This window comes from Corylus avellana, chromosome ca2, assembly GCF_901000735.1.
Source record: "Corylus avellana chromosome ca2, CavTom2PMs-1.0".
In the NCBI taxonomy this organism is placed as follows: Eukaryota; Viridiplantae; Streptophyta; class Magnoliopsida; order Fagales; family Betulaceae; genus Corylus; species Corylus avellana.
The window spans coordinates 3,593,108-3,619,350 of record NC_081542.1 but is presented as its reverse complement, the minus strand read 5'-3'; the positions used below and the strand labels follow the sequence as shown (position 1 = coordinate 3,619,350).

Sequence of the window (26,243 nt, the reverse complement as noted above, 5' to 3'; positions counted from 1 at the left end):
CACCCGGCCCGTATATATTTTTCGTTTATATGCAGAAAGGGTGACGCCGACAACTACATGAATGGTTATGGATAAGAAAGATATATACCAACCATTTGTAATACTAGGCTAGCTACAGCTTAATGGGTGTTAATTATTTGCTATTGTCGTAATCATGTTCATGGATAAGAAAGCCCATCAACCCATATATATATGTTTACTTTATAAAACAGCTTCAGCTTAATATGTTTCCTAACATATTCCATTATTGTGATGTGCATATTAGAACCACCTCATATTTGGATGGTTGGTTTTCACATTTTCATTTAATTAATGCTTTGGGATTTAATGTGTTGATGTGTATATAGCGGTAATGTTAAATTTTATGGAAATTAGGTTTGAGACCTTTGTTAGCCTTTTTTTTTTTATCAAATAGATAACACAAATGATTGTAGAAATATAATTATACCCTTTAGATAATAATAATAATAATAATAATAATAATAAGTAGTTTAATTGGTTGGCCGGTGGCCGTAGGTGGCACAACCTAGCTATGGTTGGGTCATCTCTGAACCACTCACAACTTAGAGGGTGGCCGTGGATGGATAGCTTGCAACCACTAAGAATGAAACTAAAAATTTAATTTTTGGGGGCTCGGATTGCTCCGAAATTTTTTTGGAAGCGGTAATCAATAATAAAGTAAAAAATAAAATATTCTCTATTAATTTTTTAAATGGGGTTTTGGGTGTCTATATGCCCCTTACTCCATCCGTTGACCGTGGAACTATTCCTTTGTTAGATTAGATGGTAGCCGCAAGCTACCCCGTCTTATGGCTACGTACCTCTCATAGAGGGGGGTTTAGCAATATCCCCTTAGTTAGGGGATGGAGCTATCCCTATTTTAGGAAGTGGAATCGAACTAATTACTTATAGAGGTGGTGCTTTGTGGTCATCTTTAAAGTGGTGAGTGGGTGGGAGATGATCCACTTTTTTTTTGTTGTTGGTGTTTTTCTTTTCTTTTCTTTTGCTCTTTTTATTGTTATTTTTATATATATTAGGGATATAATTATATTTTCATGGTCATTTATCTTACCTATTTGACGAAAAATTGGACTGAAGTCTCAATTTTAGGATAGGGATAAATCTTATGTCTCAAATCTATCAAATTAAAAATTAGAGGCTTAAAGTCAAAATGGCTAATATCATTGAGATCCTCACCAAATTTTCCCAAATATGAATTTTTCATGGTCATTTTTATCCATCACCGTTGATCCGAACAGAAGGCTAGGAACGTACATATGCTCGATCTGAACTGTTGATCATATATATGTTTTCACTTGGTCATAAGCAGCCTTGACTCCTTAAGGACAAATTCATTTTAATTAGCTGATACTATTGTACTCGTGAATGATTAAAGATAACACCCAGTCGATTGAGCTACCTCTTGGGGAACCAATTAGGTTCTTGATCATATGCATTAATCAAGCTTTGGGTAAGAAGTGTTTTATTAATTAATTATATCAATTATGGACAGCCGACAGGTGTTTTATTCATGTTACTATGCATCCAAACGTTTCGTGTCATTAAGGTCAATTATGGACAGCATGTGCTTGTCCATTCACTAGTCGTTGTTGTTTTTAGATGAGAAAAAAGGGAAAAGGGTTAAAAAGAGATTCTCCCACTATCAACTACCAAGGGAAAATATCTAATCAAGGAAAAATACATGTAGAAAAATGTGCACATTTTTATAGGATGATGAGTGCTGTCATGCCATGGCCTGATGGCCATTAACTGAGCTACAAATTGAACTTCTAATTACGTACAGGGTTAATTTGGCTGTAACTTCAATAAGATCATGCCATCAATCATTTAAATTAGTGGGTGTTCCAACATCAGTGAAGAGATAGACAAATGACATGCAAGATACCAAACTATTGCGATTTACGAGTCATTTTTAGATGGATTTGTATCTTCAGCAATTTGTTATTCGGATCATTAAAATTGACAAATAATATGCAAGATGCCGAACGATTGTGAGTGACATTTAGACAGGACGTGTTTTCTCCTTTTATACCCGGACCAAGATAATTGTGATCTCAAATTACTTTCATCAACACTAGTGCTTCGATATATATACGTCATGAGAAAAATCCTGAATACAAATATGGCAAAGGACCCTGGAAATGAAACGAAGGGAAGCAAAGGAATCTACGGCTAGCATTAGGTTTCAGAGATATATATCCTGCCTTAGCTTAGAGATAATTCAAATCCATTTCCCTAACAGGAATCCGCATAATTATTATGAAAGGGAAACATTTATCTGATTGTGAACATCGAGTATATTTCATAAACCCATAACCACACAAATGAGATAAATTAAGGATTGTGATATATATATATATAGGATGGAGAATCTTGTCAACATTTTGCCAGTAGATGTCAAGCTCATCCTTTAGAAAAGACAAAGACATATGAATCACTTTTGTGTCTCAGCGACTCATGTAAACATAGAGATCGATCATGACAATTCCCACTCCTTTCTCCAAATTTATATGCTCCATTTGTATTAATTTTTTGTTAGAATACATATTTCCATATTAGGTTTGATTCTAAGATTTGATTATCATAGTTTGATTCTCTCACCTACCAAAGTTTTCCTATAAACAGGAACGTTTGTATTATAAACAAGAATTAAGTTAATAAAAGCAAAATGTAGCCCTCAAGGTAATTAGATGTGATGAACAGAAGTGTCTATCACCAAAATCACTCCAAACTTCTTTTGTCTTTTCTCTCTCTTTGCTTCAGCTTTTCCTCCATATTTTATTATTCTTCATAAATTTTTTTGGTGTTAATTCTTTAGGGCGGTGACTCTTTCAAAGTTCCTACCAGCGTTCTTCAAAGCCATTCAACCATTGTCTTCATCAGATTTCATTTTTGGTTTGATATGGATATGAAAAAAAAAAACAAAATAAACAAATATCAAACCAGCCTCAGCAAAAACCACGGGTCTTTGACCCATCAAATATGTTCTTTCTATGCTTCAATTTTATAGAATGGTAGAACCCCATTTCTGCCAAAATGGGCTTCCCAAACTTTGATCAGAGCCTAGGATTATTTTAGGGGCTCAATCGAGGTTCCAAAGGATGGAACTTGTGAAACTGTCCCAATGCATGGGCAAGGTCGGCCCATGGGCCTGCTGTAAGGCCTAGCCTTGATGATAGCCACTCTCGCACATCATCTTTCATGAATATTCCGCATTGCATTTGTTGCCTTGCGTTATGCAACAATTAATATTATGCTCCACTGATTTTGAACGAATTTTGAGTAACTTACTCAACAAGTATACGGAGAATATAAACTATAAAGAGTAATATTTTCCGGTTAAAAAAATTGCACTTTAACATTTATCCCATCCTATGTACTGTGTATGTACCTAGTAATTTTTGCTTCATTAGACATGATCTTCAACCGATTAAACTACCTCTTGAAATACATGAACTTGAAGCTTTTGCACTACACAAGAGGGGGGCAATCCAAATGTTCAAAGGAATTGAAATCTTTGGATCATCAGTCAAACATAAACGAAGAAACAGTGTCAAATCAATTAATGCAATCACCCTTCAAGCTTCAATGCCCCCAGAAATTTTAGCCTATAGTTCACATTACAAACTCTAATACTCGCACATAAACGCCACTTGGTCCAATTTCGACAAACAATTTAGTCAAAATGAGGACAAACAAAATTGAATTTGGATCCTTCCCTTCGTTATCATCGGACAAAGAACTAGGCTTACTTTCCACGAAATTTCCCTTACTTTCGTGGCCAAGAGAGAGAGCGTATTTGTGTGAGTGACGAGTGACGACTTTCCGGGTAATAACGTGTCGCCCATCGGTCAACATGGCGACCACTTACATTAGACAAATTTCCCTGCACAGAGAGAGAGAGCTTTCTAATGTCTCACCATGCTACTGAAAAAGCTGGTTGGAAATAGAAAGAAAGAGAAAGAGAAAGAGAGAGCATTTCTAGAGAATGGAAGCAAGGTTTTGGAGAAGCTGGTTGCCTCTTGTAATGGCAGGCCTATTCCCATCCGTACCTTCTCCTACGAAGAGCTTAGCCGAGCAACGAATAACTTTGATCATCGCCTTGTTCTAGATAAACACCTGTGGTATATATTGTACAAGGGTTCTTTTGAAGGCCGGACTATTTCCGTTAAGAAGTATGAAATGTTGGAGTCCACGGAGGAACTTGATTTTCCCTTCACTGATATAGCTATTTCTGCAAAGATGAGCCCTCACAAGAATGCTCTAAAGCTGCTCGGGTGCTGCCTCGAGACTCGATTTCCTATTTTGGTGCTTGAATCGGTTGAAAACGGAACCCTTAAAGATCGAATTTGTGCCTCTAGCGATGATGAAGCTCAACAAAAGCTTCGGCCCATGGCGTGGCAGAGCAGGTTAAAGATTGCAAGAGAAATTGCTCATGCAATTGCATATCTACACACTGCGTTCTCTAGACCCATCATCCACAGGGACATACAACCGCACAATATCTTCTTTGACCAACATGATGTTCCGAAACTGTCTGATTTTTCAATTTCTGTATCGATCCCAGAGGGGGAAACTCACGTAGAAGATTTGGTGCATGGGACTTATGGATTCGCATGCCCCCAACATGTTGCTACGGGCCGGGTAACGGAGAGGAGTGACGTTTATGGCTTCGGGATGCTTCTATTGCAGCTTATAACTGGACAGCCTTCTAAGAATATGTGCTCTCATCCGAGCTTAGCGAATTGCATTAGAAACAATGCTATAAATGAGATCGTCGATCCTGCAATTTTGGCTGGGGAAGGAGGAGCCGGTGTGGAGTGGCAGTTGCTAGCTGTGTTGGAGCTTGTTCTCATATGTAGAAATGAGGATTCGGAGTTAAGGCCAAATATGGTTGATGTTACAAAAGAACTCAGGCGGATTGAGAAGTCGGTCGTCGTATGATTATTTCCTCACTTGGAACAACCAATTTCCTCTGTAAAAATTAATCATGAAATAAGGGACAATTTATGGCTCTTCTTGATCACTTGTAATGGTTATTTTCTCACTTGGGTAGTCCAAATTTATTTGTAAACATCAGTTACCTATAATATGGATCAGTTTATGGCTCGTCATCCATGTTGCTTAGCAAAAATTGGTTGTAGCCCTTTGTCATTCTTCTTCTATTGAGGTCAGGGAATAGAAACTAATGATTTTTTTGAATGAATCATTGACATTCATATTATTTGTAACACCCTCACATTAGGGTGTGGGCTTGATATGCGAGTTGGCCCAATGCGTTGGGCTAGATGTGCATGCCATTGACATTGGGCTTAGTTTAGTAAAAGTTGTATCAAAATCTTCTCAAACAGATCATAAAGCTAATGAATTTCATAATTATATGGTCTAGTTAGTGCCGGAGATTTTAAAGCCAGACCCTATTCAACTAACAAATTCCACAAAGCAATAAGGATGAGGATCCTTATATATATATATATTTTTTTAGCCTAGTACTCCGACGAATAAATGGTCTCAGACCAACCCTGGGACATATATCAGGTTTTGTACATTGTAACTTATCACCAAAATTTGATAGAAGACAGAGATATGTATAAAGAGTAATGCTGTAGAACTCCATAATCACCAATGATCTCTGAAAAAGAATTGATCGGAAAACGCGATGTGTCATCACGTAAAGGTCACTATGAGATTGACAAGAGAAGCCATGCATGGCTTGTTAGAATATATTGTATGATTTGATTTCTATTTTATTATTGATTGTAATCAAATTAAATCAATTTAAAAAAAAAAAAAAATCTGAAATCGAGAGAGAAAAGGAATAAATACTTACCTTTTTTAAAATATATTAATTGTGGGATTTGATTTCAGAGATTTGATTATATTGATTTAGGAGATTTAAATCAAATCAAATTAGATTTAAAAGAAAATAAAAATAAAATCCGAAATAGTGAGAGAAAAGGAAGAAATATTTACCGAAAATATTGTTGGGTTTGATTTCGAATATTTGATTATTGGTTTTAATTAAATCAAATTTGATTTTAAAAAATAAAAATAAAATCCGAAATCGCGAGAGAAAAGGAAGAAATGTTTTACCATTGTTAGAATATATTGTTGAATTTGATTTCAAAGATTTGATTATTGATTGTAATAAAATCAAATCAAATTTAATAGAAAATACAAATAAAATCCGAAATAGTGAGAGAAAAATGAAGAATATTTACCATTATTAGAATATATTGTGAGATTTATTTCAGATATTTGAATAATTGTTTGTAAGTGGTTGTAATAAAATCAAATTAGGTTTTATAAAATCTAAAATCGTTAAAGAAAAGTAAGAAATATTTACCTAAGGTTTGTGTCATTTTGATATTAGAGTTAGCCACCACGTCGAGTATGGGATCAAATAAGTTGCAGCTTTGTGGTCGAGTTACAGAAGAGGCTACCAATAGACTGAATTAAAATGCCTAGAGTGGGCAATTATAGATGTCGGTTGCTGATGGTATTTCACAATCCTATTCATATATATGTATATAAATTCTTGAGTACCATGTATGGATGGTAGATGTTTCTCTTTTTCTCTCTATAGAGATCGACTAGAGAGTATATGACGTGATTAGGTTGGATTGCTCAGAACAAAAACTACAAGAAATCCCGAAAGATATTGAAAAGAAAGGCAAAAAAAAATAAAAAAAAGCAGAAATGGAAGAAAGTGAAAACCCAAAATCCACAGCTGTATATGCATGTCCGTTAGCGGGAACTTGCCCCTCGTATCTCGTGGTTTTTTGCTGTTTTGGCTGTTTCTTGTCTTTTATATCATCTCCGTGTGTCCTGTTGCTTCTCTTTCCTCTATTATATATCTTGGTTCATCAAACGAGGTTTCAAGTGTTTCTCTTTTCGGGATGTTTATCTCCCTTCTTTTTCCTTTCGGCATTCTGTAATTTTCCCCTTTGTCTTTCCACGTTCCATCACCTCCAAAATCTCTGTGACTCTCAGAGAGATTGCTACATCAGGTTTATCATTCCGTTATTGAATCCGTCAAAACCTTCGCTTCTTCTTCTTCCCCATCTCTCTAGCTCTCTCTCTCTCTCTGCAATGGGACGTAAACTTTGCTATTTTGCCGTCTCTCTTCTCTGTCTCTTTTTGAGCTCCACCCAGTTGAAACTCATGGCCGAAGGTAAAAGGGTCACTGCTAAATCTTCAAACTATAAATCCTTCATTCTTGAAACTTGAAACTAACATTCTTGTTTGTGATATATGCAGGTAGACCAATTTCCTCACCTTCATCCCAGGTGAGAATCTTACTCTCTCTCTCTCTCTCTCTCTCTCACTCTCTCTCTAAAAAGAAAAGTTTTGGATTTTTTATAATGAATTTTTGTTGTTAATTTAGACAGTAGTAAGAGAAGAAAAGGCAACGTTGAGAGCCCAGATAGGATCAAGGCCTCCGAGGTGCGAGAGACGTTGCAGCACATGCGAGCACTGTGAAGCTATCCAGGTCCCCGCAAATCCTCAAGCACAAAACGGGCACAGAAACTTTTCCAGTCTCTCAAATATTGCATATGCAAGAGGCGCTGACAATTCAAACTACAAGCCCATGAGTTGGAAGTGCAAATGTGGGAACTTCATCTTCAACCCATAACCAAATTGCATTACAGTAATTTCCAGGCGAAGAGTAATTAAGATACCTATTTTTCAACCCTGTAAATCAATCATAGTCAAGGTAAAGTAATTTTTGTGTGTGTTTTTTTTTTGTTAGGATCCTTTTCCCATGCAATTCCACTTCCTGTCCCATGGAAAGATCATTAGTTATTTTCGAAAAAGTACAACGTTAGTGCATGTTCTTTTTTCTTCTTTTGATGATTATATATACACCAAATCATAGTTGGTGCATCATGTTTAATTTAATGGGAATTTGCTTGGTATGCTAAAATTTCAAAATTTTGATTAAAATGTGTAATATATTATGTCTTGAATTCTGCATAGATCCGACATGGATCCATCGTAATCATGAAACCGTAGCCAATAGCATGGATTCTCAACTGCGACATTTGCGCAACCGTGAACGACACCATGTGTAAAAGGTCGAACAGCCGCCTTAACAACTCAAAGGTCGCTATTAATCAGAGAGAAAAAAAAGACTCAGAAGTCGCTATTATTATTATATATAGACTATTATATTAAATTTATAATAGTTAATCCAAATCCAAAAGACAGATTGATTTCTTTGGGATGATTGAGTATGAAAGTCGAAAGATCTGGTTAAAGTAGTTAACCATTTGCGTATTTTTGTACCTTCACCACACGCCACCGTCCCGCCTTCCCATGTAGCCTTCACCTACATAACGTAAACAGATGAAAAGGAAAACAAGTTCAGAAATATTTTTTCACCCAAGAGTTAACCATTGTGTGCTGGATCTTCTGTTTACCTTTCTAACGATTTTATTTTCTAAATTGTTAATAATTTAGGTAATAAATATTTTTTTTTAAAAAAAACAAATTATAGGACTTACCTATTTAAAAAATTGAATCTCCTTTCAGACAATCAAATCTTACAAGTTATAGGCGTATTAATTATTTGCAATTCAGATAAAAAATTTGCTGAAAGATCTGTCCGAAGCCCGCATCCAATCTCGCCACATACTTGAATTGAAATGTCTGAATTACTTGTAATTTGAACAATAAAATTGCTAAAAACTTATCTCATTAATTGGAATATTTGGTAAAGCAATCAATGTCCTCATCATATGAATAGAAAAGGAAATCATTATTAGTAGAGATTCCTTTGATATTATTATTCATTATTATTTGAGATTTAATCAGCCAGAAAACTCTCAAGAATCAGATCGTTGATGGGATAGTTCAAGGTCAATTTTCCAATCTATTCCATCTTTTCCTTGTTTATAAACTCCTATCATCTACTTTCTTGTGGACGTGACTCAACAAGAGTTCCTATACGTGCAGGTCTAAATTTTGCACTTAAATCAATCGAATCAATAGTGCAAAGTACCCCATCTGAATGACAATACAGCACCAACTGCAGTTTGAATGACGAAAAACAGTAACAACCGCAGCCTGCTTGTTAACATGCATGCACCAGCACAGTTCCTGAAAATTTTTGGGAATTTTTTTTGGGTCTGTTATTGTAACTTTTTGTTTGGTAAAGTTTTGAGATGAGAAAAATTGAAAGAAATTGGTTAATGTGACATAAAGGTGAAATATATTTAAAAAATCTTGCTTATTAATATTATATCTTTGTTATTCATCTCTCATTTTAATTTAAATATATTGTAAAAATATATATTAGAATATATAATAGCTTAAGAGAGAAAGAGAGTGGAAACTGATGAACCATTAGTTCTACATATTGATTATATTTAAATATGATATAATATAAAAAGTGTTCATATTTACAGAAAAAAAGTGGTAGGTAAATATGATAATTATCTAAACAAGAAATTTGATACACTTACACGAGTGGTAAGTGACCCAATAAAAAAATCTATATAAATCAACCTAATATTAGAGTTAGAGGATACTCTAACACCAACTATATATGGTACAGCTCTCACATGCTTCTCTCTGCTGTGGACAGAGTGACAGACAATGGAACCCCACCTGAAGTACTGAAATGTCAACAATGTTTTTTTCATTATCATTATTAGATCAAACACAGAAAGGGACATAATAAAGATTAAAGGGGAAAGCTTCAGAAAAAAAAGTTTTGCCACCATGGTTCGAAGAACCGGTTTGTTTGGAAGCCAATCTAGGAGAAATGCTAGGCTTTGGTTCCAAAATATGTGTCAGAATGGTGACACATTACTTTAAAACCTAAGTTTTAAGATTTTTTTTTTTTTTTTTTTGAAAAATCTAGCATTTCTCTTAGATTGGCTTCCAAACAATACTTTCAAACATAATGCAAGCGTCCCATGCATAATTCAATAGGTTTAGTTGTAGCATAGTTCGAGTAAGTATAAATTGCATCAAAATATGTGTCATTTATTCATAAGTTTATCGATTTGGGGGAGAGGGGGGTAGATTTTTTTTTTTTTTTTTCTCCATTTTGCTCTTATGATAGAAATGGGTATGAAGTATAACATTAATACTCTTTAGAAAACTACAAGCAGAGTACATTGGATACCCTGTATTAATATGTGTCGGTCAATACACGTCAAAACAATCCCTTCAATCTTTCAATAAAAATTGGGGGTGGACCCATGTGTTGGGTTGGGGGACGAATTTCTCTCCAAAATGATATATTAATGTGTCGGTCAATACACGTCAAAACAACCCCTTCAATCTTTCAATTTTTATTGGGGGTGGACCCATGTGTTGGGTTGGGGGATGAATTTCTCTCCAAAATGATATATTTGTCCCTCCAAAATCAACATACTATGCTCTATTTTGTTTGTATTTTTTCTCTTATCCATCTTCCCACGTATTGTTTTTCCTTGCATTTATTTGTGTGTGTTTTTGGAGGAAAAGTATGGAATATGATAAAAATGTTTGTTTTTTAGACTTATTTTTTGAGTGATTATTCTGAGGCCATTTAGGTTATATATATATATATGCTCTTGTATTTATATTATTATATAAGCCTGATTCCGGCCCTTATCTTCATCATAGGTTGGTTTTGATTGGAGAGAAGAACCCTAATGAAACTTTGAGCCTGTTATGATCGAGGTTGGATAATCCTTGGTGGAAACTGGAAAGAATAAAATTAGAGTACAACAAGTGCAATAATCAGGTGGGGTCGAGAACAGTGAATCCTCAACTCCAAAATTCAAGAGAATGTTGATACAGACAACTAAAAAGCTGGGGGCCAGCGCAGAAGGGATTCTGATTCCCACGCCTTTTTCTCAAGTTTTTTTGAGCCTATCAACTAAAACAGCATTCAAATTGCCCTATCCCTTGGACATGGACAAAATGTACAATTTTCCTTATCCAACCCACCCAAGCAATAACTCATCATCCTTCCCATGTGATGTAGATGGGGCATCCTGTGAAATCAGAGCCGTATATTTATTAGCTCCCGTCGGGGCATTTTCGTGGGCCCTCTGATCTTGATCACATTTTGAGAACTGATTAGCTGAAACTAATCATCATGGACAGCAGCATAAAGGGTTATCTATCTGCCACTTGATTGCTCTCTCAAGTCTCAACTGTTTGTCAAGTGGGTTTTCTCAAAGCAGCCTAAACTTTGGCCAGAAAGGTTTTTATGCTGCGGCAGACATCTCTTTTGATAATTAAGAAATGCCAGGTTTTAGATTGCACTCAAAAGTATCTGATTCATCATTATGAAATCTGCCCATTTTGACACCAAGAGAGTTAATGCTGGAGAGATCATTATGTTGACATATAGTAATTAGATGCAATAAATGAGATCCAAAATCCTGACAAGAGAAGGAGGAGCTGCAAATGCAGGCAGTACTGGACCTTGCTTGCACATATAAAGAAAAAGATCCAGAGATTATACAAGAGAATTCGAACGTATTGAAAAGTCGCATCACATGATTATATTTTTCTCATTTAGTACATGTAAGTTTCTTTGTGAACATGGAACTAACAAATACGACACCAATTGTTCGATCAAAGTTCCTCTATAAACATCAAAGTTCCTCTGATTCCCAGGCCTTTTTCATCATGCTTTTTGAGCTGGTTAATTATCAAGCATATATATTGATTCAAGTTGCCTGTTGCCCCATACGGTAGACATGGACAAAGTGTATAATGCCATATCCACCGTACCGCAGCATTAACAAGTCATCCGGCCCATCGACTCCAGTTCCCAGCTGATGTAGATGGGGCATGAGGAATCCCAGCTGTTGTGTAATTAAATAGCCGTAGAAAGCCTCCGACGTCACAGCATTTTTCGTAAGCCGTCTGCCCCTTTGCTTACATTTACAACAGATTAGCCCAAACCAAGCATGACGGGCGACAACACAAAAGAATCTTGGCCTGTGCACTACTCTGCCACTAGATTGCTCAGAACTTTTTCGACAGTGGTTTTCTCATGTAGTTTCTTTCTTTCTTTTTTCTTAACAAAATGAGCATAACCATGCTATAATCTATAGATATATTTTCAGTGTTTTAATCACGTAACCCTTTTCTTATTTGCTTAGAAAAAAGAAAAAAAAAAATTGGGTAAGTGATACACATTCATCTCTTGTCTATCTATTTTGTAAATTCATCATTGAATCTGTGAGACCTACATGTGATCCTACATATTCAATGATAGATTTGTCAATCTTTTTTATAAAGATCAATGGACAATATATAGATAAGCAAAAGATGAAAACCAACATTTTTACTTTTATCAATTTATTATCCAATTAATCAACTGTATATTACGTCAAACCAATCAAATATCATGTAACATTTATTTGACATGTCATACAGTAAAGTTGGCCAAGCATCTTTTTTTTTTTTTTTTTTTAGAATAAACTATTTTGAACTTTTTATTTATTTAAAATTTTGTGTCATATAGCATGTAAAATTTTCTGTTATATACTCTTCGTTCGAACGCTTCTCTCATTTGGGAGAAAACGCATCCCAGTGTAAGGTTCGTTGCATACCTTGATCCACTACTGTTCGAATAGAATTTCCTACTGCGGTTTGTTTGTGACCTTGTTGTGGTTCGCCATGTTCTTGGAAATGACGGTATTCATTTCGTTTTTGTTATCTTCTCTTTGTTTTAACTTTGTGCAACTGTGCTTACTACTCTACCCCCAAAGCAAAAACAATAAAAACAATGTCTCTTATTTTGCTTAAATTTAGTTTGGTGGCTGAGAAAAATTGGAAAGAAAAAGAGAGAGATTTGATGGGACTTTCTATTTAATCTCCGAGAATGGAAAATTGAAGAGATTCGACGTTATTTTTTATTTTTTCCTCTCTAAAATTTTCTTAGTGTAAAACTGCTTATAAGTGTAGTTTTATCTAATAGCTGACGCTTTATATATGATGGTGGTTCATGGGGACATGGTTAAGTGATTGCAAAAAAAAAAAAAAGCAATTTAGATCTTTTATCACTCCTTCCATGGGTAAAACAAAGTTATTTGGAATTATGAATTTTAAATATGAAAATGGTTCCATTTCTATGCTGTTTTAGTTTTTGGCTTGGTATCTCAACATTGTTGTTGTTAAGGCTTCGGGTGATCTTGTTAGGAAGAAGAGTTTACGCTCAAGGATACCCTCAATATGAAATTAAATTTAGGATACCCTCAATATGAAATTAAATTTAAGATTTGTCTATTTTTATTTTACATAAACCCGCGCATACACATATAGAGAGATACTATATGTATCTATGTGCTTATGTATTTATGTAGGTTCCCCCAACACCAAAAATCCAGGTTCCGCCCCTGTTTTGATTGGTTGTTTTGTGTATAATATTGACCAAAATAAGAGAAACACCAAAGCTTGGAAATGAAGATTGTGCTCAATTTTATTTTGTACCAATTGTGTTGGATTTGACCGCTATCAGGATAATCCCAAACTGTACGTCATAAGAAGATGGACTGAACAGAGGACTACAATTGGTTGTTGACGGGCAGGGCCATAAACAAGCCAAGCTAGGAGGTATAATGTCCAATTATGTATGGGTGATTCTGCCATCCCCAAATAGCCCATGGCTTCTGATATCTTTTTCATTACCTAATAAAACCAATGTGAGTTTCACGAGCTTCTATATAAAATGCACAGAATCACAATAAACAACCTAAATTCAAATTAAGTCTGCTACTTAGGGTTGTAAAGCCAAGAGAAGGCTTGAGTCTACATACAAGCTAGGTTTCTGGTTTCCTGGCCCCAAAGTGCAGCCAAATGTTATGCATCTAATCTAGCATCAGTAGTTCAATGCACCTCAATAACAATTATGGGTTTTAAGTATCAAAAAATACAAAAACAAAAGCTGTAAGCGTGACTGGAAACTGAGAAAACAATAATAACATGGCTTCTCCCTCAAAACTATATGAGCCAGTAATAATGTTAAGAGTCCTTCCTTCCCCTCACAGGAACAGAGGAACATGTTTTTACTCATGATACCTATATGGTCAATGCTGGTGCAATAGACAGGGATAGCCTATGTAACATCATACACTACAGACTGATTAGCCTATGCAACATCTTCTATAAGATTATCTCCAAGATTCTAGCTAATCGTCTTAGATGGATCATCCACAAAACTATCTCACTGATGCAATCCTCAATCGGCTCATCTATGATAACACAATCATGCTCCCCAAGAAGCTTGAGGAACATGGTCTGATGCGCTAGAAACAAAATTGTCTACAACAATGCTCCCCAAGATGCCTTCTGCTTGGTCAATCAAGTAAAAAAAGATTCACTGAGAGAATCAAAATGCCTGGTCTGAGAAATCCACCGGCCCTCCCAAGAGAAACTGTTGGATTCTTCTGTTGACCAACTTCTTCAAGCTCCACTTCGATGTCACAATCTGTGATAACTTATCTTTGCTTGCAGCATCCTATCACAACTCCGAAGGGAAGATCCTCTATGGTCCATCCTATCACAACTCCAAAGGGAAGATCCTCTATGGTCCATCCTATCACAACTCTGAAGGGAAAGATCCTCTATGGTTGGACTGCTAAATGTCCTCCCATGACCCCACACTGGAGAAGTCAAAGCTGCCCTCCTTGCTGTTCAAAAAATGACCGACCTAGGGCTAAAGAAACTTATCATTGAAGGGTACTCTCTAGTAGTAGTCCACACCATACAGCACAGGCACCTCCCTTTGGACTGGCAAATTGGCCCTATTATTCAGAACATCCACAGCCTTCTTTCTAAGACCTTCTCTTAGTTGGCCATAAAAATCAACTGCAATGCCAACTTCATTGTGCACAACTTAGTCAAATGGGCTGCTTCCATCAACCTTCCGGAAGCATTCCCATCGAGCAAGTTCCTACCTCCATTCTCCACTGATAAGATACCAAATACCATATGATTAGAGCTTAAAGGTGACACTATTGCCAGCATTGTCATAGGACTCCCCAACAAGTATAATGCCCCTTAGGAGCTTGAACTACTTGCATGAAAGTAATGAGAAAAGAGTACAGGCTGATATTAAGTGAAAAAACACTTCCAGCATTTATAGCATTATTTATCCACAGCACCTCTAACAGATGCAAAATAAGTAGTACACAAACTCCAAATACACGTAATATAAGTACCACAGAGACGCTCTCAAGTAACCTACGTTTTTTTTGCCTCTTTTTAGTTTCACCTCTTAAGGAAAGCCAGTACATCCTTGACCATTTAAATCAGGACTAAATCCTACTCTAAGACGGGGTCGTTAAAAAGCATGCAGCATAGCTAACATCACTAACAACTAAAGACATAACTACAAACTAAAAAGCTGGAAAGGAATGACCAGCAGTAGAATCTATGGTGTTTGTTCTAACCAAAGGGAACGAACATAACCTTCAAATTATAAGTAAGAACACAAGCACACCTGCGCTAGTGCACAAGCTTGCACACACACTCTTAGAGATATTCATCCTGCTGGAGGTTAATCCAACATATGATAAGGTTTCGAGCTATATATTGAAATTAGTTCTCCAATTAACAATTACAATATGCTGATCATCAACTGAGAACGCAACTATTTGAGTAATTCGAGATAATCCCACACCATACTTATATCACAATATAACGTGCAATTATTTCTACAGCACATAGTGAAAAAGCCAATAAAGGAAAGAAAAAACTCCATTTTTACGACAATGGAAGCATACCCCCCATTTTTTTTTCATCATCATCATATTTTCCGATTTCAAGACCAAGAGAGCTCATCTAGTCTACCAAAACACAAAGCAAAGCAAATGCTGAAGATACCATCTATAATTCCAAAACTTAAACAAAAGCTGGTTCAAGGCCTATACAAGGGGTTAAAAAAAGAAGAAAACCCCAAAAGAAGAAAACCCCATGAACTTCTCCACCTGATAGAGCAGCTCCACCCAGACTCCTCCTCCTCAGATTACCTGCATATATATATATATATATATATATATGAACGTATCATGCTAGCACTTACAATTCGGGGTCGTTGAATGCCACATTAGTGCTGTGCCCATTGAATGTCCTTAATATTGATCCCCTCCTTAACCATCTCATAAAGCGGGCTCATCTCCCTCAGCTTCTCCACCCGCTCTACCGTCAGCTCAACCGCCTTGTCGATCTCGGCCTCCGTTGTGAACCTCCCAATCCCAAACCTAATAGACGTGTGCGCCATGTCCTCGTCCACCCCCAACGCCCTCAGCACATACGACGGCTCCAAGCTCGCGCTCGTGCACGCACTTCCGCTCGACACAGCAACCTCCTTCAGCCCCATCAACAAACTCTCCCCTTCCACGTACGCGAACGACAGGTTCAAATTCCCCACATACCTCCTCTCCTCGCTGCCATTCACCACCACCCCATCCAGTTTCTCCCTTATCCTATTCAACATTCGCTCCTGTAAGGCTCTGATTCGCTTCTCGTCGTATTCCATTTCCCTCATCGCCAGCTCACACGCCGCGCCGAACCCCACCACCAGTGGGGTCGGCACGGTCCCGCTCCGAATCCCTCTCTCTTGCCCACCTCCGTTCATCTGGGGCTCCACGCGAATCCTAGGCCGTCGTCTCATGTACAAAGCCCCGACCCCTTTTGGCCCGTAGATCTTGTGCCCACTCAGAGACATCAAGCTCACGTTCCACTTCTCCACGTCGATGGGGATTTTCCCCAACGCCTGGGCCGCGTCGGTGTGGAACGGCACGTTGAATTCCTTGCAGATGCTGCCGATTTCCTCCATCGGTTGGATCACCCCGATTTCGTTGTTGACTGCCATGACCGAAACGAGGCCCGTGTCGGGACGAATCGCGGAGCGGAGCGCGTGGAGGTCGATGATACCGTCGGAGCCCACGGGTAGGTAAGTGACGTCGAAGCCCTCCTGCTGGAGGTGGCGGCACGAGTCGAGGACACACTTGTGCTCGGTCTGGGTGGTGATGACGTGGCGCTTCTTGTCCTTGTAGAAGTGCATGACCCCCTTGACGGAGATGTTGTTCGACTCGGTGGCCCCGGACGTGAACACAATCTCCTTCGGGGACGCCTTGATTATTGCGGCGATTTGGGAGCGGGCCGTCTCGACAGCGTTTTCGGATTCCCACCCGTAGAGGTGCGTCCGCGAGTGGGGATTGCCGTAGCGGGAGAGGTAGTAGGGGAGCATCGCGTCCAGCACACGCGGGTCCACCGGTGATGTGGCCTGCATGTCCAGGTACAGCGGCCTTCCCGATATCCTCACCCCTTTCATCGTAATTCCATTTGCGTCCTCGTATGAATCAGCCGGAGAGGGATCGGCGGCGACGGCTGCGGCAGAGGAGGACGAGGAGAGGCGGCAGAGGAAGTGCTGAGGATTGGGTTTTGTTGAAAGGGTTTTGCGTAGAGTGGAGGAAGCGGAAGCTAGAAGCTTCGAAGCCATGGATTTTGTTGCTTGGTAGTGTGGTAAAGGAAATTCTCAGAAGAAATGAGAATTGGGTGCGGTTTGAATTAGAATTAGGATTAGGGCTGAGAAGTCACCGACTTAATCTCCGGGATCGACACGTGGCAAGTTGAGAACCATGGACTTCCCACAAACAGAAGGCTTCCACATAAATTGTGTTCGAACGACGCCGTTTCAGATCTGCGGTTGGGCTAACTGTCCACTTGCTATTATAAATACTGACCCAGAGTCACAGAGCTCTTATTACGTGGCTGTCACACAGTCTCAGTGAATTGTTGCTGACATTTTTCCGGTTTTCAGATCCGAATCTCAGTGAAAGCATTTACAAGAAGCAACATTGCTCGCTGCTCAGATTTTCTGCTGATTCTGCCCGTGGTAAAGAGGCTTTTGGTGAAGTCCCTAAAAAGTGCGAATTATAGCGATTGTCTCAGTCTTGAAATCTTTAATTTCGGTAAAGTGTTTGACCCACGTTGTTGAAGAAGGCTAACTTTTTCTTGTCGTTGCAGAATCTGTGGGTGCTCGAGTTCTCCCAGGTATGTCTGTTTCCTGAGCTTTAGCAATCTATTTTGCCATTGTGAAAGTTGGATTTCATTGATATTGGGTGGAATCAGATCTTTGGGGAGCTCTGCTTTTAGAGTAGCTGTTTTCTTGTTTAGATCTGCGTGGTTTTGTCAATGTGGTTATATTTTCTCTGCTTTTGCATTTCATTTTTCTTGTTTTAGTTTACTTTTTTATGGAGTGTTTTGTCGTGGGTTGGATTTGGAATGTCGAGAAGTTGTGAGTTTCGTTAGGATTGGGTATTTGTTGTTGAACTGAAGTAGATTTGGTCGTACTTTTTATTTCCTTATGAGGTTTCAAAAAAATGGACTTTCCCCCCTTTCTTTGTCCTGTTCAAATGATTGATATCGTACGGGATTGTTATTTGAAAGTGGGCTGTGTCTTTCGAGGGCGAATCCTGATTGATATGTAGAGTTATTGAAATCATTGAAGTATTGGTGATGTTTGTTTTCCTTATGTTAATCATGGGTAGATCAGGCTTGAACGAAAATATGTTTATCATATTTGATATGCTTGAGGAAGTTTGGAAGATCTAGATGATTGAGTAGTTCTCAATTCACACCTTAAGATTTCATAAAAAATTAGGGAGCTTTTTGTATTTTTCAGGCATATAAATCAGCATTGGAGTTGCTTGATGTGATGCACTTTCCGGCCTTTGAATAAATGGTAGATTATTGATAGAATTTGAAATTTGTGCAGATTTTGGGCAGGATATATAGGTTGAGATCGAAAGAAAATTCATCATGTTCAGGTTCTCACCTCGTAGGAACCAGAGATCGAAAGGATTCAAGGTGAAGCATGCTCTCCAGATTTGCCTTTTGATTGGTGTTTGTGTCTGGCTGCTTTACCAAGTCAAGCACTCTCATGAAAAGAGAGCATCATTTGGTGAGGGCACAAAAACTGAGAATGACATCATAAAGATGGGAAGAAAAGACCTTCGCCCTCAAGTGGAAGAGACTACCACTAGAGATGCAACGCAAAAGGAAGGGGAAGACGAGGAAGAAGGCAAGAATGAAGAAGAACAAAACAAGCCTGAAGAAAGTGATAATGCAGGGAAAGGTGGTGCGAATGATGAGATAGATGAACATGATAAACATGGTAAGGATAAAGTCGAAGAGGAAACAGAGCAAAGATGGGATCCGGTAGTCGAAGAAAAAGAGAAGGAAGAGAAGCAGGAAAATGTTAGTGAAGAGAACGAAAGAGACAAGGAGTTTGAAGAGAGCAAAGAGAAGGAAAATGAAGAGAGCAAGGAGAACAAAGAGAGCAATGAGAATGAGAAGGTAAGAGAAGTAAAAGAGTTGGAAGATAGTAAAGAGAAGGAGAACGAGCAGAGCAATGGTAAGGAAAGAGGAGAAAAGGATTTTGAAGAGAGGAAAGAGAAAGAAAGTGAAAACAAGGAGTTTGAAGAGAGCAGAGGGAAGGAAAGTGATGAGAAGGAGAATGAAGAGAGAAGAGAGAAGGAAAGTGAAGAGAAGGAGAATGAAGAGAGCAGAGAGAAGAAAAGTGAAGAGAAGGAGAATGAAGAGAGCAGAGAGAAGCCAAGTGAAGATAAGGAGAATGAAGAGATTAAAGAAAACAGAGGTGAAGAGAATGGAAGTGTAGAGGTGAGTCAAGGGGGCAACAATAAAGAGGAGAGGGAAGAGAGCAACGAGAGATATAGCAGAGAGAAAGAGACAGAAGAGAAAGAAGGTAAGATAGAGGAGTTTGGTTCATCTGCAGATCAGGTTCAGGATGGAAGTGACAGGAATAATGAGGCAAGAGAAGAACATTACAAGGGGGATGATGCTTCTAGCGCTGTAGCACATGAAAGTCAAAATGTAACATCTGGAAATGAGCAAGGCAGTTGGGAAAATTCTAAGGATGCAGAACAGGTTGAAAACAAAGAAAATAATGATTTTGTGCTGGAGAATAAAACAAATAGCACCGAAGTAGTTGATGCCAATCACAGTGAGTCAGACACAAGTGTGAGAGAAACTGAAAATTTTGAGAAGAATGACTCAACAAATGCAACTAGCAGTGAAGATGGTGGTAGTGAGAGCAATCAACCAGAGTCTAAGAATGTTCCCAACTCTAGTTTAGATAATACATTTTCTAATGGAGATAACTCTACCCTGCAAAATGTTGTGCTGCAAGAAACTGATAAATCTGTACCAGCTTCCAACAATGAGCAACAAGATTCAAGTGGAACACCTTACACTAGAATGGAAAACAGTGATGCAGCTAATGGAGAATCCAGAGATACTTCTAACAGTAATTCTGGAGCAGAGGGGACAGAAAAAATTGTTATGCTATCAAGCACAAATGACAATGCAGACAAGGGTCATGAGGAACAAATTGACTCTTCTGATTCTTCGTCCCAACAAGTAAAAGATGTATCCCTAAACACAGATAACAATTCTGATGCTGGCCACAATGAGAATGGCAATGCTGATCAGAATAACACAAATGACAACACGGATGCAGGCCAAAAAGAACCAGATAATTCATCTGATTCTTCAGTCCCCCAAGAGAATGACAATTCCTTAAAGACAGATACCAATTCTGATGTGGGCAAGACTGAAACTGAGAATGTTGTTCAGACCAACAGAAATGACAATGAAGATGCAGGCCAAAAAGAACCAGTTGATTCGCAGGAAGAGAAAGAGGCATCCTCAGAAACATATAGCGACCACAATGCCAGCCAGGAGAACGATCAAGTAGATTCTTCAGTTTCTTCTATCACTCAAGAAGAGAAAGAGGCTCGTACAGATTTGGAAACTTTGCCAGAGACCCAAACTGAAGGGAATAACAACGATGATACGGCATAGAGTGACATTTCTGTGGAATTGGTTGTGCTGATCTGTACACGATCATCTATATAATTTTTTTGTTTATTCTTTGTATCTTAGGTTATCGAGCTTGTATGTGCTTTACTTGTTGTTCTCAATATTGTAATACAATCTATAAGCTTTGTGGTACAAGTTAAAAAGGCCAACTTGGTTTCTTGCATGCATAACCAGTTTGAGATTCCAATTTTGCATATATAGTTCAGGGTGTTTTGTGGGATGAATTAATGCTGGCTATTATTTTCATTTGGACACAGTTTTCCTCCTAAAATGCACGTGAGAATACCCTCTAAGAGCGCATGTCGGTTTAGAGAAAAAAAATTATGTCCTTTCTTTCCATTTTATTCCGGGGCAAAGTCATTTTGTGAATGCATAGTACAACAGAAGAATTGACCGAATCTGTTTGCCTTTTGAATGGATCACAGGTTTCCTGCAGCTTCAAAACAAAAGCCCTCCCACTTTTACGTCAACTTTCCTTGCAAGCACACCTAGAAGCGTCTCCTAAAATCCCCTGCTTCGGTTGCGGGGACCCTTGGAGGGTGCAACGCGGATGCAAATGGTAGAACCGATGAACACCCCAAACCTAAAATTGACTTTGAGAACTCCAACCAAACCCCCCCACCCCAAGTTAGCCTGAACATGACGTGCGAACCTTGTGAGTAAGAAAGGGCACGTACTTGATAGAGCACTCCAGACACAAAATTTGACACAATATCTGCTTCTTATTCTAATCTATTTTTCTGTCTATTGACTCTATTGGTGTGGAATTTACTTTTCCTCTTCCTTCGTACTGTCATGAACTTAAAAATTGACCATGGAACAACTGGTCTTTAGAACTGTATCATCAGAATTGCATCACTTCTAGAAAAGTGATATTAGAAGTGCGAAACACTATGCATTAGATGGTGGGCCTGGACCTTGGAGAGTAGTGAAATAAATTTCAATATTTCATCGCCCTACCTTGTGGATGAATATGACGGGGGGGTCTTGAGACATCAAGCCCATCCAATGGAAGCATTTCAAATTCTCCCACTTGTTTTTGATTTTTCTCTTCTTGCACAACACCCAAGAGGCCAAGAGAACAGAGATTTTTTCTTCAAACTAGAATAAAAAAATCTCGTTCAATTTTTGCCTATTGAACTGACATTTGGCTTAAAACATATAATTCTCATATGCAAGTTCTATTTTAATTAAGCTTGTCCTTTTCCAAGTGTTTTCAGCCATAACCATTTTAAGCCAAAAAATGTTAGACCTAGAACATTTTTACAAATTGTTGACAAGTTTTAACATGTAATTAAAGCGTGTTAAATTTTTTTTTAGTGGTTGACATGACTTTAATCACTGTAATTTTGCATTGTAAACTTCATGCCGAAAGCAAGAATCAGTAAAAGCCCTTCATTGCCTTCAGTCTATTGAATAATATATCTTTGCCTAAAAAACTTCATGCCTTCATTGCCTAAAAAACTTGCTTCTAGCAAGAACCTTCGAATTGCCAAAACCTCTTCAACAATTAAAACTTTATTTCATTGAATCAATTGCAATCGGCTCGAAAGTGAACCATCCAAACTATCATCGAATTTTTATTTAGCTGCTGAGTTGGGTGTAGAAAACAAACAATCTAAAACAAGTACTAAACAATTTGCCACTTGCAAGTTTTAAACCACAATTCATAATGCAAAAAGAAAGAGAGCTGTCATCAACATGCAGAGGTAGTCCAATCGAATCTGACAGAAGGAGAGGAATGTGATAAACATGAGTTATTCTGGAAGATATCTCCTTCAAATGCGCCATCAATGTCTTAGTGGTGGTGGGGCTTCGCCTCAAAAAGCCCATCTGGACCTGGACCCACAAAGGAAATATATCAAACATAATATAAAAAATAATAAAAAATAATTAAAAAAAAATTTAGCTGGGCGTGCAGTAACGTGCTATTTATCATTACTCCTGATAATATCATCAAAAGCATATGCATATAGGAAGAAAAAAAAAACCAATGTTTATGATTCTTTTAATCACTAAACTCAACCCCTTGTTTTGCTTTAAGAAAGAAAAGAGAACGGGGAAGACTATTCAGTACAAGTTGAAGGTTTCAACAACACATCTTGCAACTGTTCTAAAACATGCTACTTCAACAACTCACTAAACAATAAAGGTAGCCAAGAAGGTATTTGCAGCAATGGTGACAATGCACACAAAACATTCCAAAGCAGCACAGAGCCCTAAAGTCAAACAAAATGAAGAAGACCGACAGATCTGATAAAAGCAAACAGATGCAGCAATAAAAAAAGGTTGCTGTAAGATGAGAATCAGAAATACGGCAAAAACTGGATGTCCAACTTCGCCACAATATTTTATTTTAAAGTAGTCGAACTACCAATGGAGATATGATCATGCCATGAGACATAAAAGGCACAACTAGTTCTGGCAAAACAAGGGGTTAAACCTCAACTATGTAAAAACGAAGAAATGTAGACTGTAATGGATTCCAAGCTCACTAAATTCTTAACAATTGGGAAATAAAAGGCACAACTAGTTCTGGCAAAACACAGTGTTAAACCTCAACTATGTACAAAATGAAGAAATGTGGACTGCAATGGGTTCTTATCCATTTGATGGCAACTTAAGGACCAATTCCTTACTTGGATGAATAGCATACACAACCAAGCAGAATCTACCTAAAACACCAGAAAACTCACTATGGCATGCCACAAAACCAATGTGTCGAATGCACTAGTGTCAAACAGACAACCTAAACTAACCCCTACCTTATTATGACACACTGAATTGAAGCTTAGGTTGAGTTTAGTGTGCTTGGCTCTAAGCAGTATGTTTAACGCTATTAGGCTAAAGAGTCGAGCCCAACCAACCCCACCCTCCCCTTAATCCACAACTGCTTCAGGTTTATTAGGGATAATTTTTTTTTCCCATGCCAATCCCACATTGAGTTTGTGGTGATACTTCTTTTTTTCAATAAGTAATTGGCCCCAAGGTGAATTACCAGTCAACTCTTTTTGCATGACCAAAGTTACTTATCAAGTACATGGTTCACACCACTTTGGTGCTTACTTAGAAAAAGGAAATTCCATGGATGCCCCTAATCCCAAGTATCGCAATAAACTTGAACCTCATGACTTCACTACATATGAAATCATTGGCATCCATTCAGATGACCAAAGTTACTTTTTAATGTTTTTTTTCTTTTTATAAAAAGTAGTTCCTCCACCTCCCAATCTACTTGAGAAGGCTGCTCTTCATTTACGATACTGTTGATGCAGCATCAATCAAGGCATGTGAAGACAAAATAAACTGTCGTGCCAAATGAAGCAACTAAGACAATGACCGAAACAAAGAAGCAACTAATAAGGATTAGCAAGTTACGAGATGTTCTTGCATAATTAATATAAAATCCAAGCAACACTAACACTGGAATAAAATAATGGTGGTTTCTTCATTTAAGCCATGTTTGCTTGAGAAAACAATAAGCAGATTTAATAGTGATGTTAGAGAACATACCCCATGGAAACTCTTTGTTGCGAATGTGCAAATACGGGTACGGCTGCACACATTGACACAACCATAAAAGATGGATAAAGTGACATACAAAAGGAATTGATACATTGAACCTAATAAGCAAGGAAAAAATGCAATAAAAGCCATTGTAGAGAGTAACTAGCAGAACCCTCACATTATGACTAATGATGTTGGCTCCATGTGTTACATATGTAAAAACTGCTCAGGTATCTTCCGTATAGCAAATGTAACAACAACAATCAGAGAAGTCAAGTGGGTAAAACAGAAAGCTTACAGGAGGCTGTTCATAGTGGGGATGGCCCTTTGATAGGTTATAAATCGCTAAAATCGTGCATGTGGCAATGCCTAAATATGTTATCTTTTCCCATTTTGCCGTCTCATCTGTTAAAATTTAAAAAGTTGAAAGAAACAGAAAATCAATAGCGAGAAAGAAAAAGAACATGTTATTAGAGAGAGATTTTATTTAATTTTTTTGATAAATAATCGAAATGTCATTAAAAAGTTGAAAATGCAAGACCCAGCTACACATAAAGTATACAAGAGAAACACCTAGCTACAAAGAGAAAAAGGGTAAAAAAAATCATGAAAATCAAGCAAATTAGGATAGTCTAAAGCAACTACCGAGTGGAAAAAAAAGTATCAAAGAAGAAGACTTTAGATCCATCACCATTCCCTTGCAGTCTTCAAAACTACTATAATTGTTTTCCCTCCAAATACACCACAAAAGGAAGGACAGTACAATCTTTCGCACTACTACTCTTTAGGGACTGCCACTCAACCCTCTCCAACAACCGAAAACGTCTACCACTCTTTTAGGCATAACCCAAGTTAGCCCAACATGACTGAAAATAGCACTACATAAGGAACTAACAATCTCAAAGTGGAGAAAAAGATGATCTACAGACTCACAATTCCTCTAACATATACAACACCAATCAACTATTTAATGCTATGTGTTAGCTCACCAAAGCCATGGGACTCACAAGAAATACATATTTAATTCGTTTTCAGCTACACATCTTATCAACAATCCAAGAGAGCACATACATTAATTGAACTAAAGATCCAACAATATAAGAAAAACTAAACCCTAACATCACACGCAATATCCCCAAATAAAAAGAAAAAGCCCTAATTCATTTCGAATTGAAATTGAACTTTTGAATCCTATAATAGCTGACCCCAACTAGTTCGAATAAACTCCCTCATTCCCTCAACAAATAATAAGTAGATGATTTCCAAAATTCTGAAAATAAATCCAACAACATCAGGCAGAGGAAAACCAAGCCCTCATCACCCGATATATCATAATAAACCTCAACAAAACCCCAATTTTCCGGAACAGTAAAAAAGAAACTTTAATTCAGAACCATACCATTTAGCAAGTCAAAACCCTGACATTGACCATAACTCGGAAACGAATTCGAATGCATAAATCAGAACTCGAAACAAGCAAATAATCTCGATCGTATTTACGACTAAAAAAATCAGACCAATCTGTGTGTGTGTGAGAGAGAGAGAGAGAGAGAGGGAGAGAGAGATTTACAAGCGTCGTCGTGGTGAGCAGAGGAGGAGAAGGAACGCTTGGGAGGAGCAGAGGCACGAGAGCCACCACGCAAAGCGGTGCGAAGAGCACCAGATCGGACCATCGCCATCGCCATTTCTTCGCTAATCTCACTGTTTCCTGCGCTTTGGTTTTGGAATTGGAAACCCTTTTGTTAACAAAGCCGAGATGCCGAAGAGTGTACAAGGTGTGGCACGTGCGAATAGAGTACCACTTCTTTTTCCTTTTTATTTCTTTTGGTTTGGTTTTTTGTTTTCTT

The 26,243-nt window shown here is 37.9% G+C and overlaps 5 protein-coding genes across 5 annotated transcripts; 3 read left to right on the top strand and 2 right to left on the bottom strand.

Moving 5' to 3' along the window:
- Positions 1–3,933: 3,933 nt before the first annotated feature.
- Positions 3,934–5,127, top strand: LOC132172491 (serine/threonine-protein kinase ZRK1-like). Its single transcript, XM_059584002.1, has one exon. The coding sequence runs from the start codon at positions 3,943–3,945 to the stop codon at positions 4,963–4,965; it is 1,023 nt and encodes a 340-aa protein (XP_059439985.1). The 5' UTR covers positions 3,934–3,942; the 3' UTR covers positions 4,966–5,127.
- A 1,771-nt stretch (positions 5,128–6,898) lies between these two features.
- LOC132172195 (EPIDERMAL PATTERNING FACTOR-like protein 2) lies at positions 6,899–7,906 on the top strand. The gene is made up of 3 exons (XM_059583646.1): positions 6,899–7,195; positions 7,282–7,310; positions 7,409–7,906. Exons 1-3 carry the CDS (start codon positions 7,114–7,116, stop codon positions 7,655–7,657), a joined length of 360 nt encoding a protein of 119 aa, XP_059439629.1. The 5' UTR covers positions 6,899–7,113; the 3' UTR covers positions 7,658–7,906.
- A 7,946-nt stretch (positions 7,907–15,852) lies between these two features.
- LOC132168846 (cysteine desulfurase, mitochondrial) lies at positions 15,853–17,564 on the bottom strand. Its single transcript, XM_059579907.1, has one exon. The coding sequence runs from the start codon at positions 17,483–17,485 to the stop codon at positions 16,088–16,090; it is 1,398 nt and encodes a 465-aa protein (XP_059435890.1). The 5' UTR covers positions 17,486–17,564; the 3' UTR covers positions 15,853–16,087.
- Positions 17,565–17,741: 177 nt separating this feature from the next.
- LOC132168845 (uncharacterized) lies at positions 17,742–21,070 on the top strand. The gene is made up of 3 exons (XM_059579906.1): positions 17,742–17,912; positions 18,013–18,039; positions 18,764–21,070. The coding sequence occupies exon 3, from the start codon at positions 18,808–18,810 to the stop codon at positions 20,869–20,871; it is 2,064 nt and encodes a 687-aa protein (XP_059435889.1). The 5' UTR covers positions 17,742–17,912; positions 18,013–18,039; positions 18,764–18,807; the 3' UTR covers positions 20,872–21,070.
- Positions 21,071–22,442: 1,372 nt separating this feature from the next.
- LOC132172967 (cytochrome c oxidase subunit 6a, mitochondrial) lies at positions 22,443–26,171 on the bottom strand. The gene is made up of 4 exons (XM_059584536.1): positions 25,967–26,171; positions 24,695–24,801; positions 24,403–24,445; positions 22,443–22,728 (listed from the first exon to the last, which is right to left on the bottom strand). The coding sequence occupies exons 1-4, from the start codon at positions 26,079–26,081 to the stop codon at positions 22,688–22,690; spliced, it is 306 nt and encodes a 101-aa protein (XP_059440519.1). The 5' UTR covers positions 26,082–26,171; the 3' UTR covers positions 22,443–22,687.
- Positions 26,172–26,243: the final 72 nt, after the last annotated feature.

Coding starts and splice junctions, on each gene's coding strand:
- LOC132172491 (XM_059584002.1), top strand. CDS start 3,943: ATGCTACTGAAAAAGCTGGTTGGAAATAGAAAGAAAGAGAAAGAGAAA.
- LOC132172195 (XM_059583646.1), top strand. CDS start 7,114: ATGGGACGTAAACTTTGCTATTTTGCCGTCTCTCTTCTCTGTCTCTTT. Junction 7,196..7,281: donor GTTGAAACTCATGGCCGAAG/GTAAAAGGGTCA, acceptor TGATATATGCAG/GTAGACCAATTTCCTCACCT. Junction 7,311..7,408: donor TTTCCTCACCTTCATCCCAG/GTGAGAATCTTA, acceptor TTGTTAATTTAG/ACAGTAGTAAGAGAAGAAAA.
- LOC132168846 (XM_059579907.1), bottom strand. CDS start 17,485: ATGGCTTCGAAGCTTCTAGCTTCCGCTTCCTCCACTCTACGCAAAACC.
- LOC132168845 (XM_059579906.1), top strand. CDS start 18,808: ATGTTCAGGTTCTCACCTCGTAGGAACCAGAGATCGAAAGGATTCAAG.
- LOC132172967 (XM_059584536.1), bottom strand. CDS start 26,081: ATGGCGATGGCGATGGTCCGATCTGGTGCTCTTCGCACCGCTTTGCGT. Junction 24,802..25,966: donor TGCTCACCACGACGACGCTT/GTAAATCTCTCT, acceptor AAATTTTAACAG/ATGAGACGGCAAAATGGGAA. Junction 22,729..24,402: donor CAACAAAGAGTTTCCATGGG/GTATGTTCTCTA, acceptor TTGTGGGTCCAG/GTCCAGATGGGCTTTTTGAG.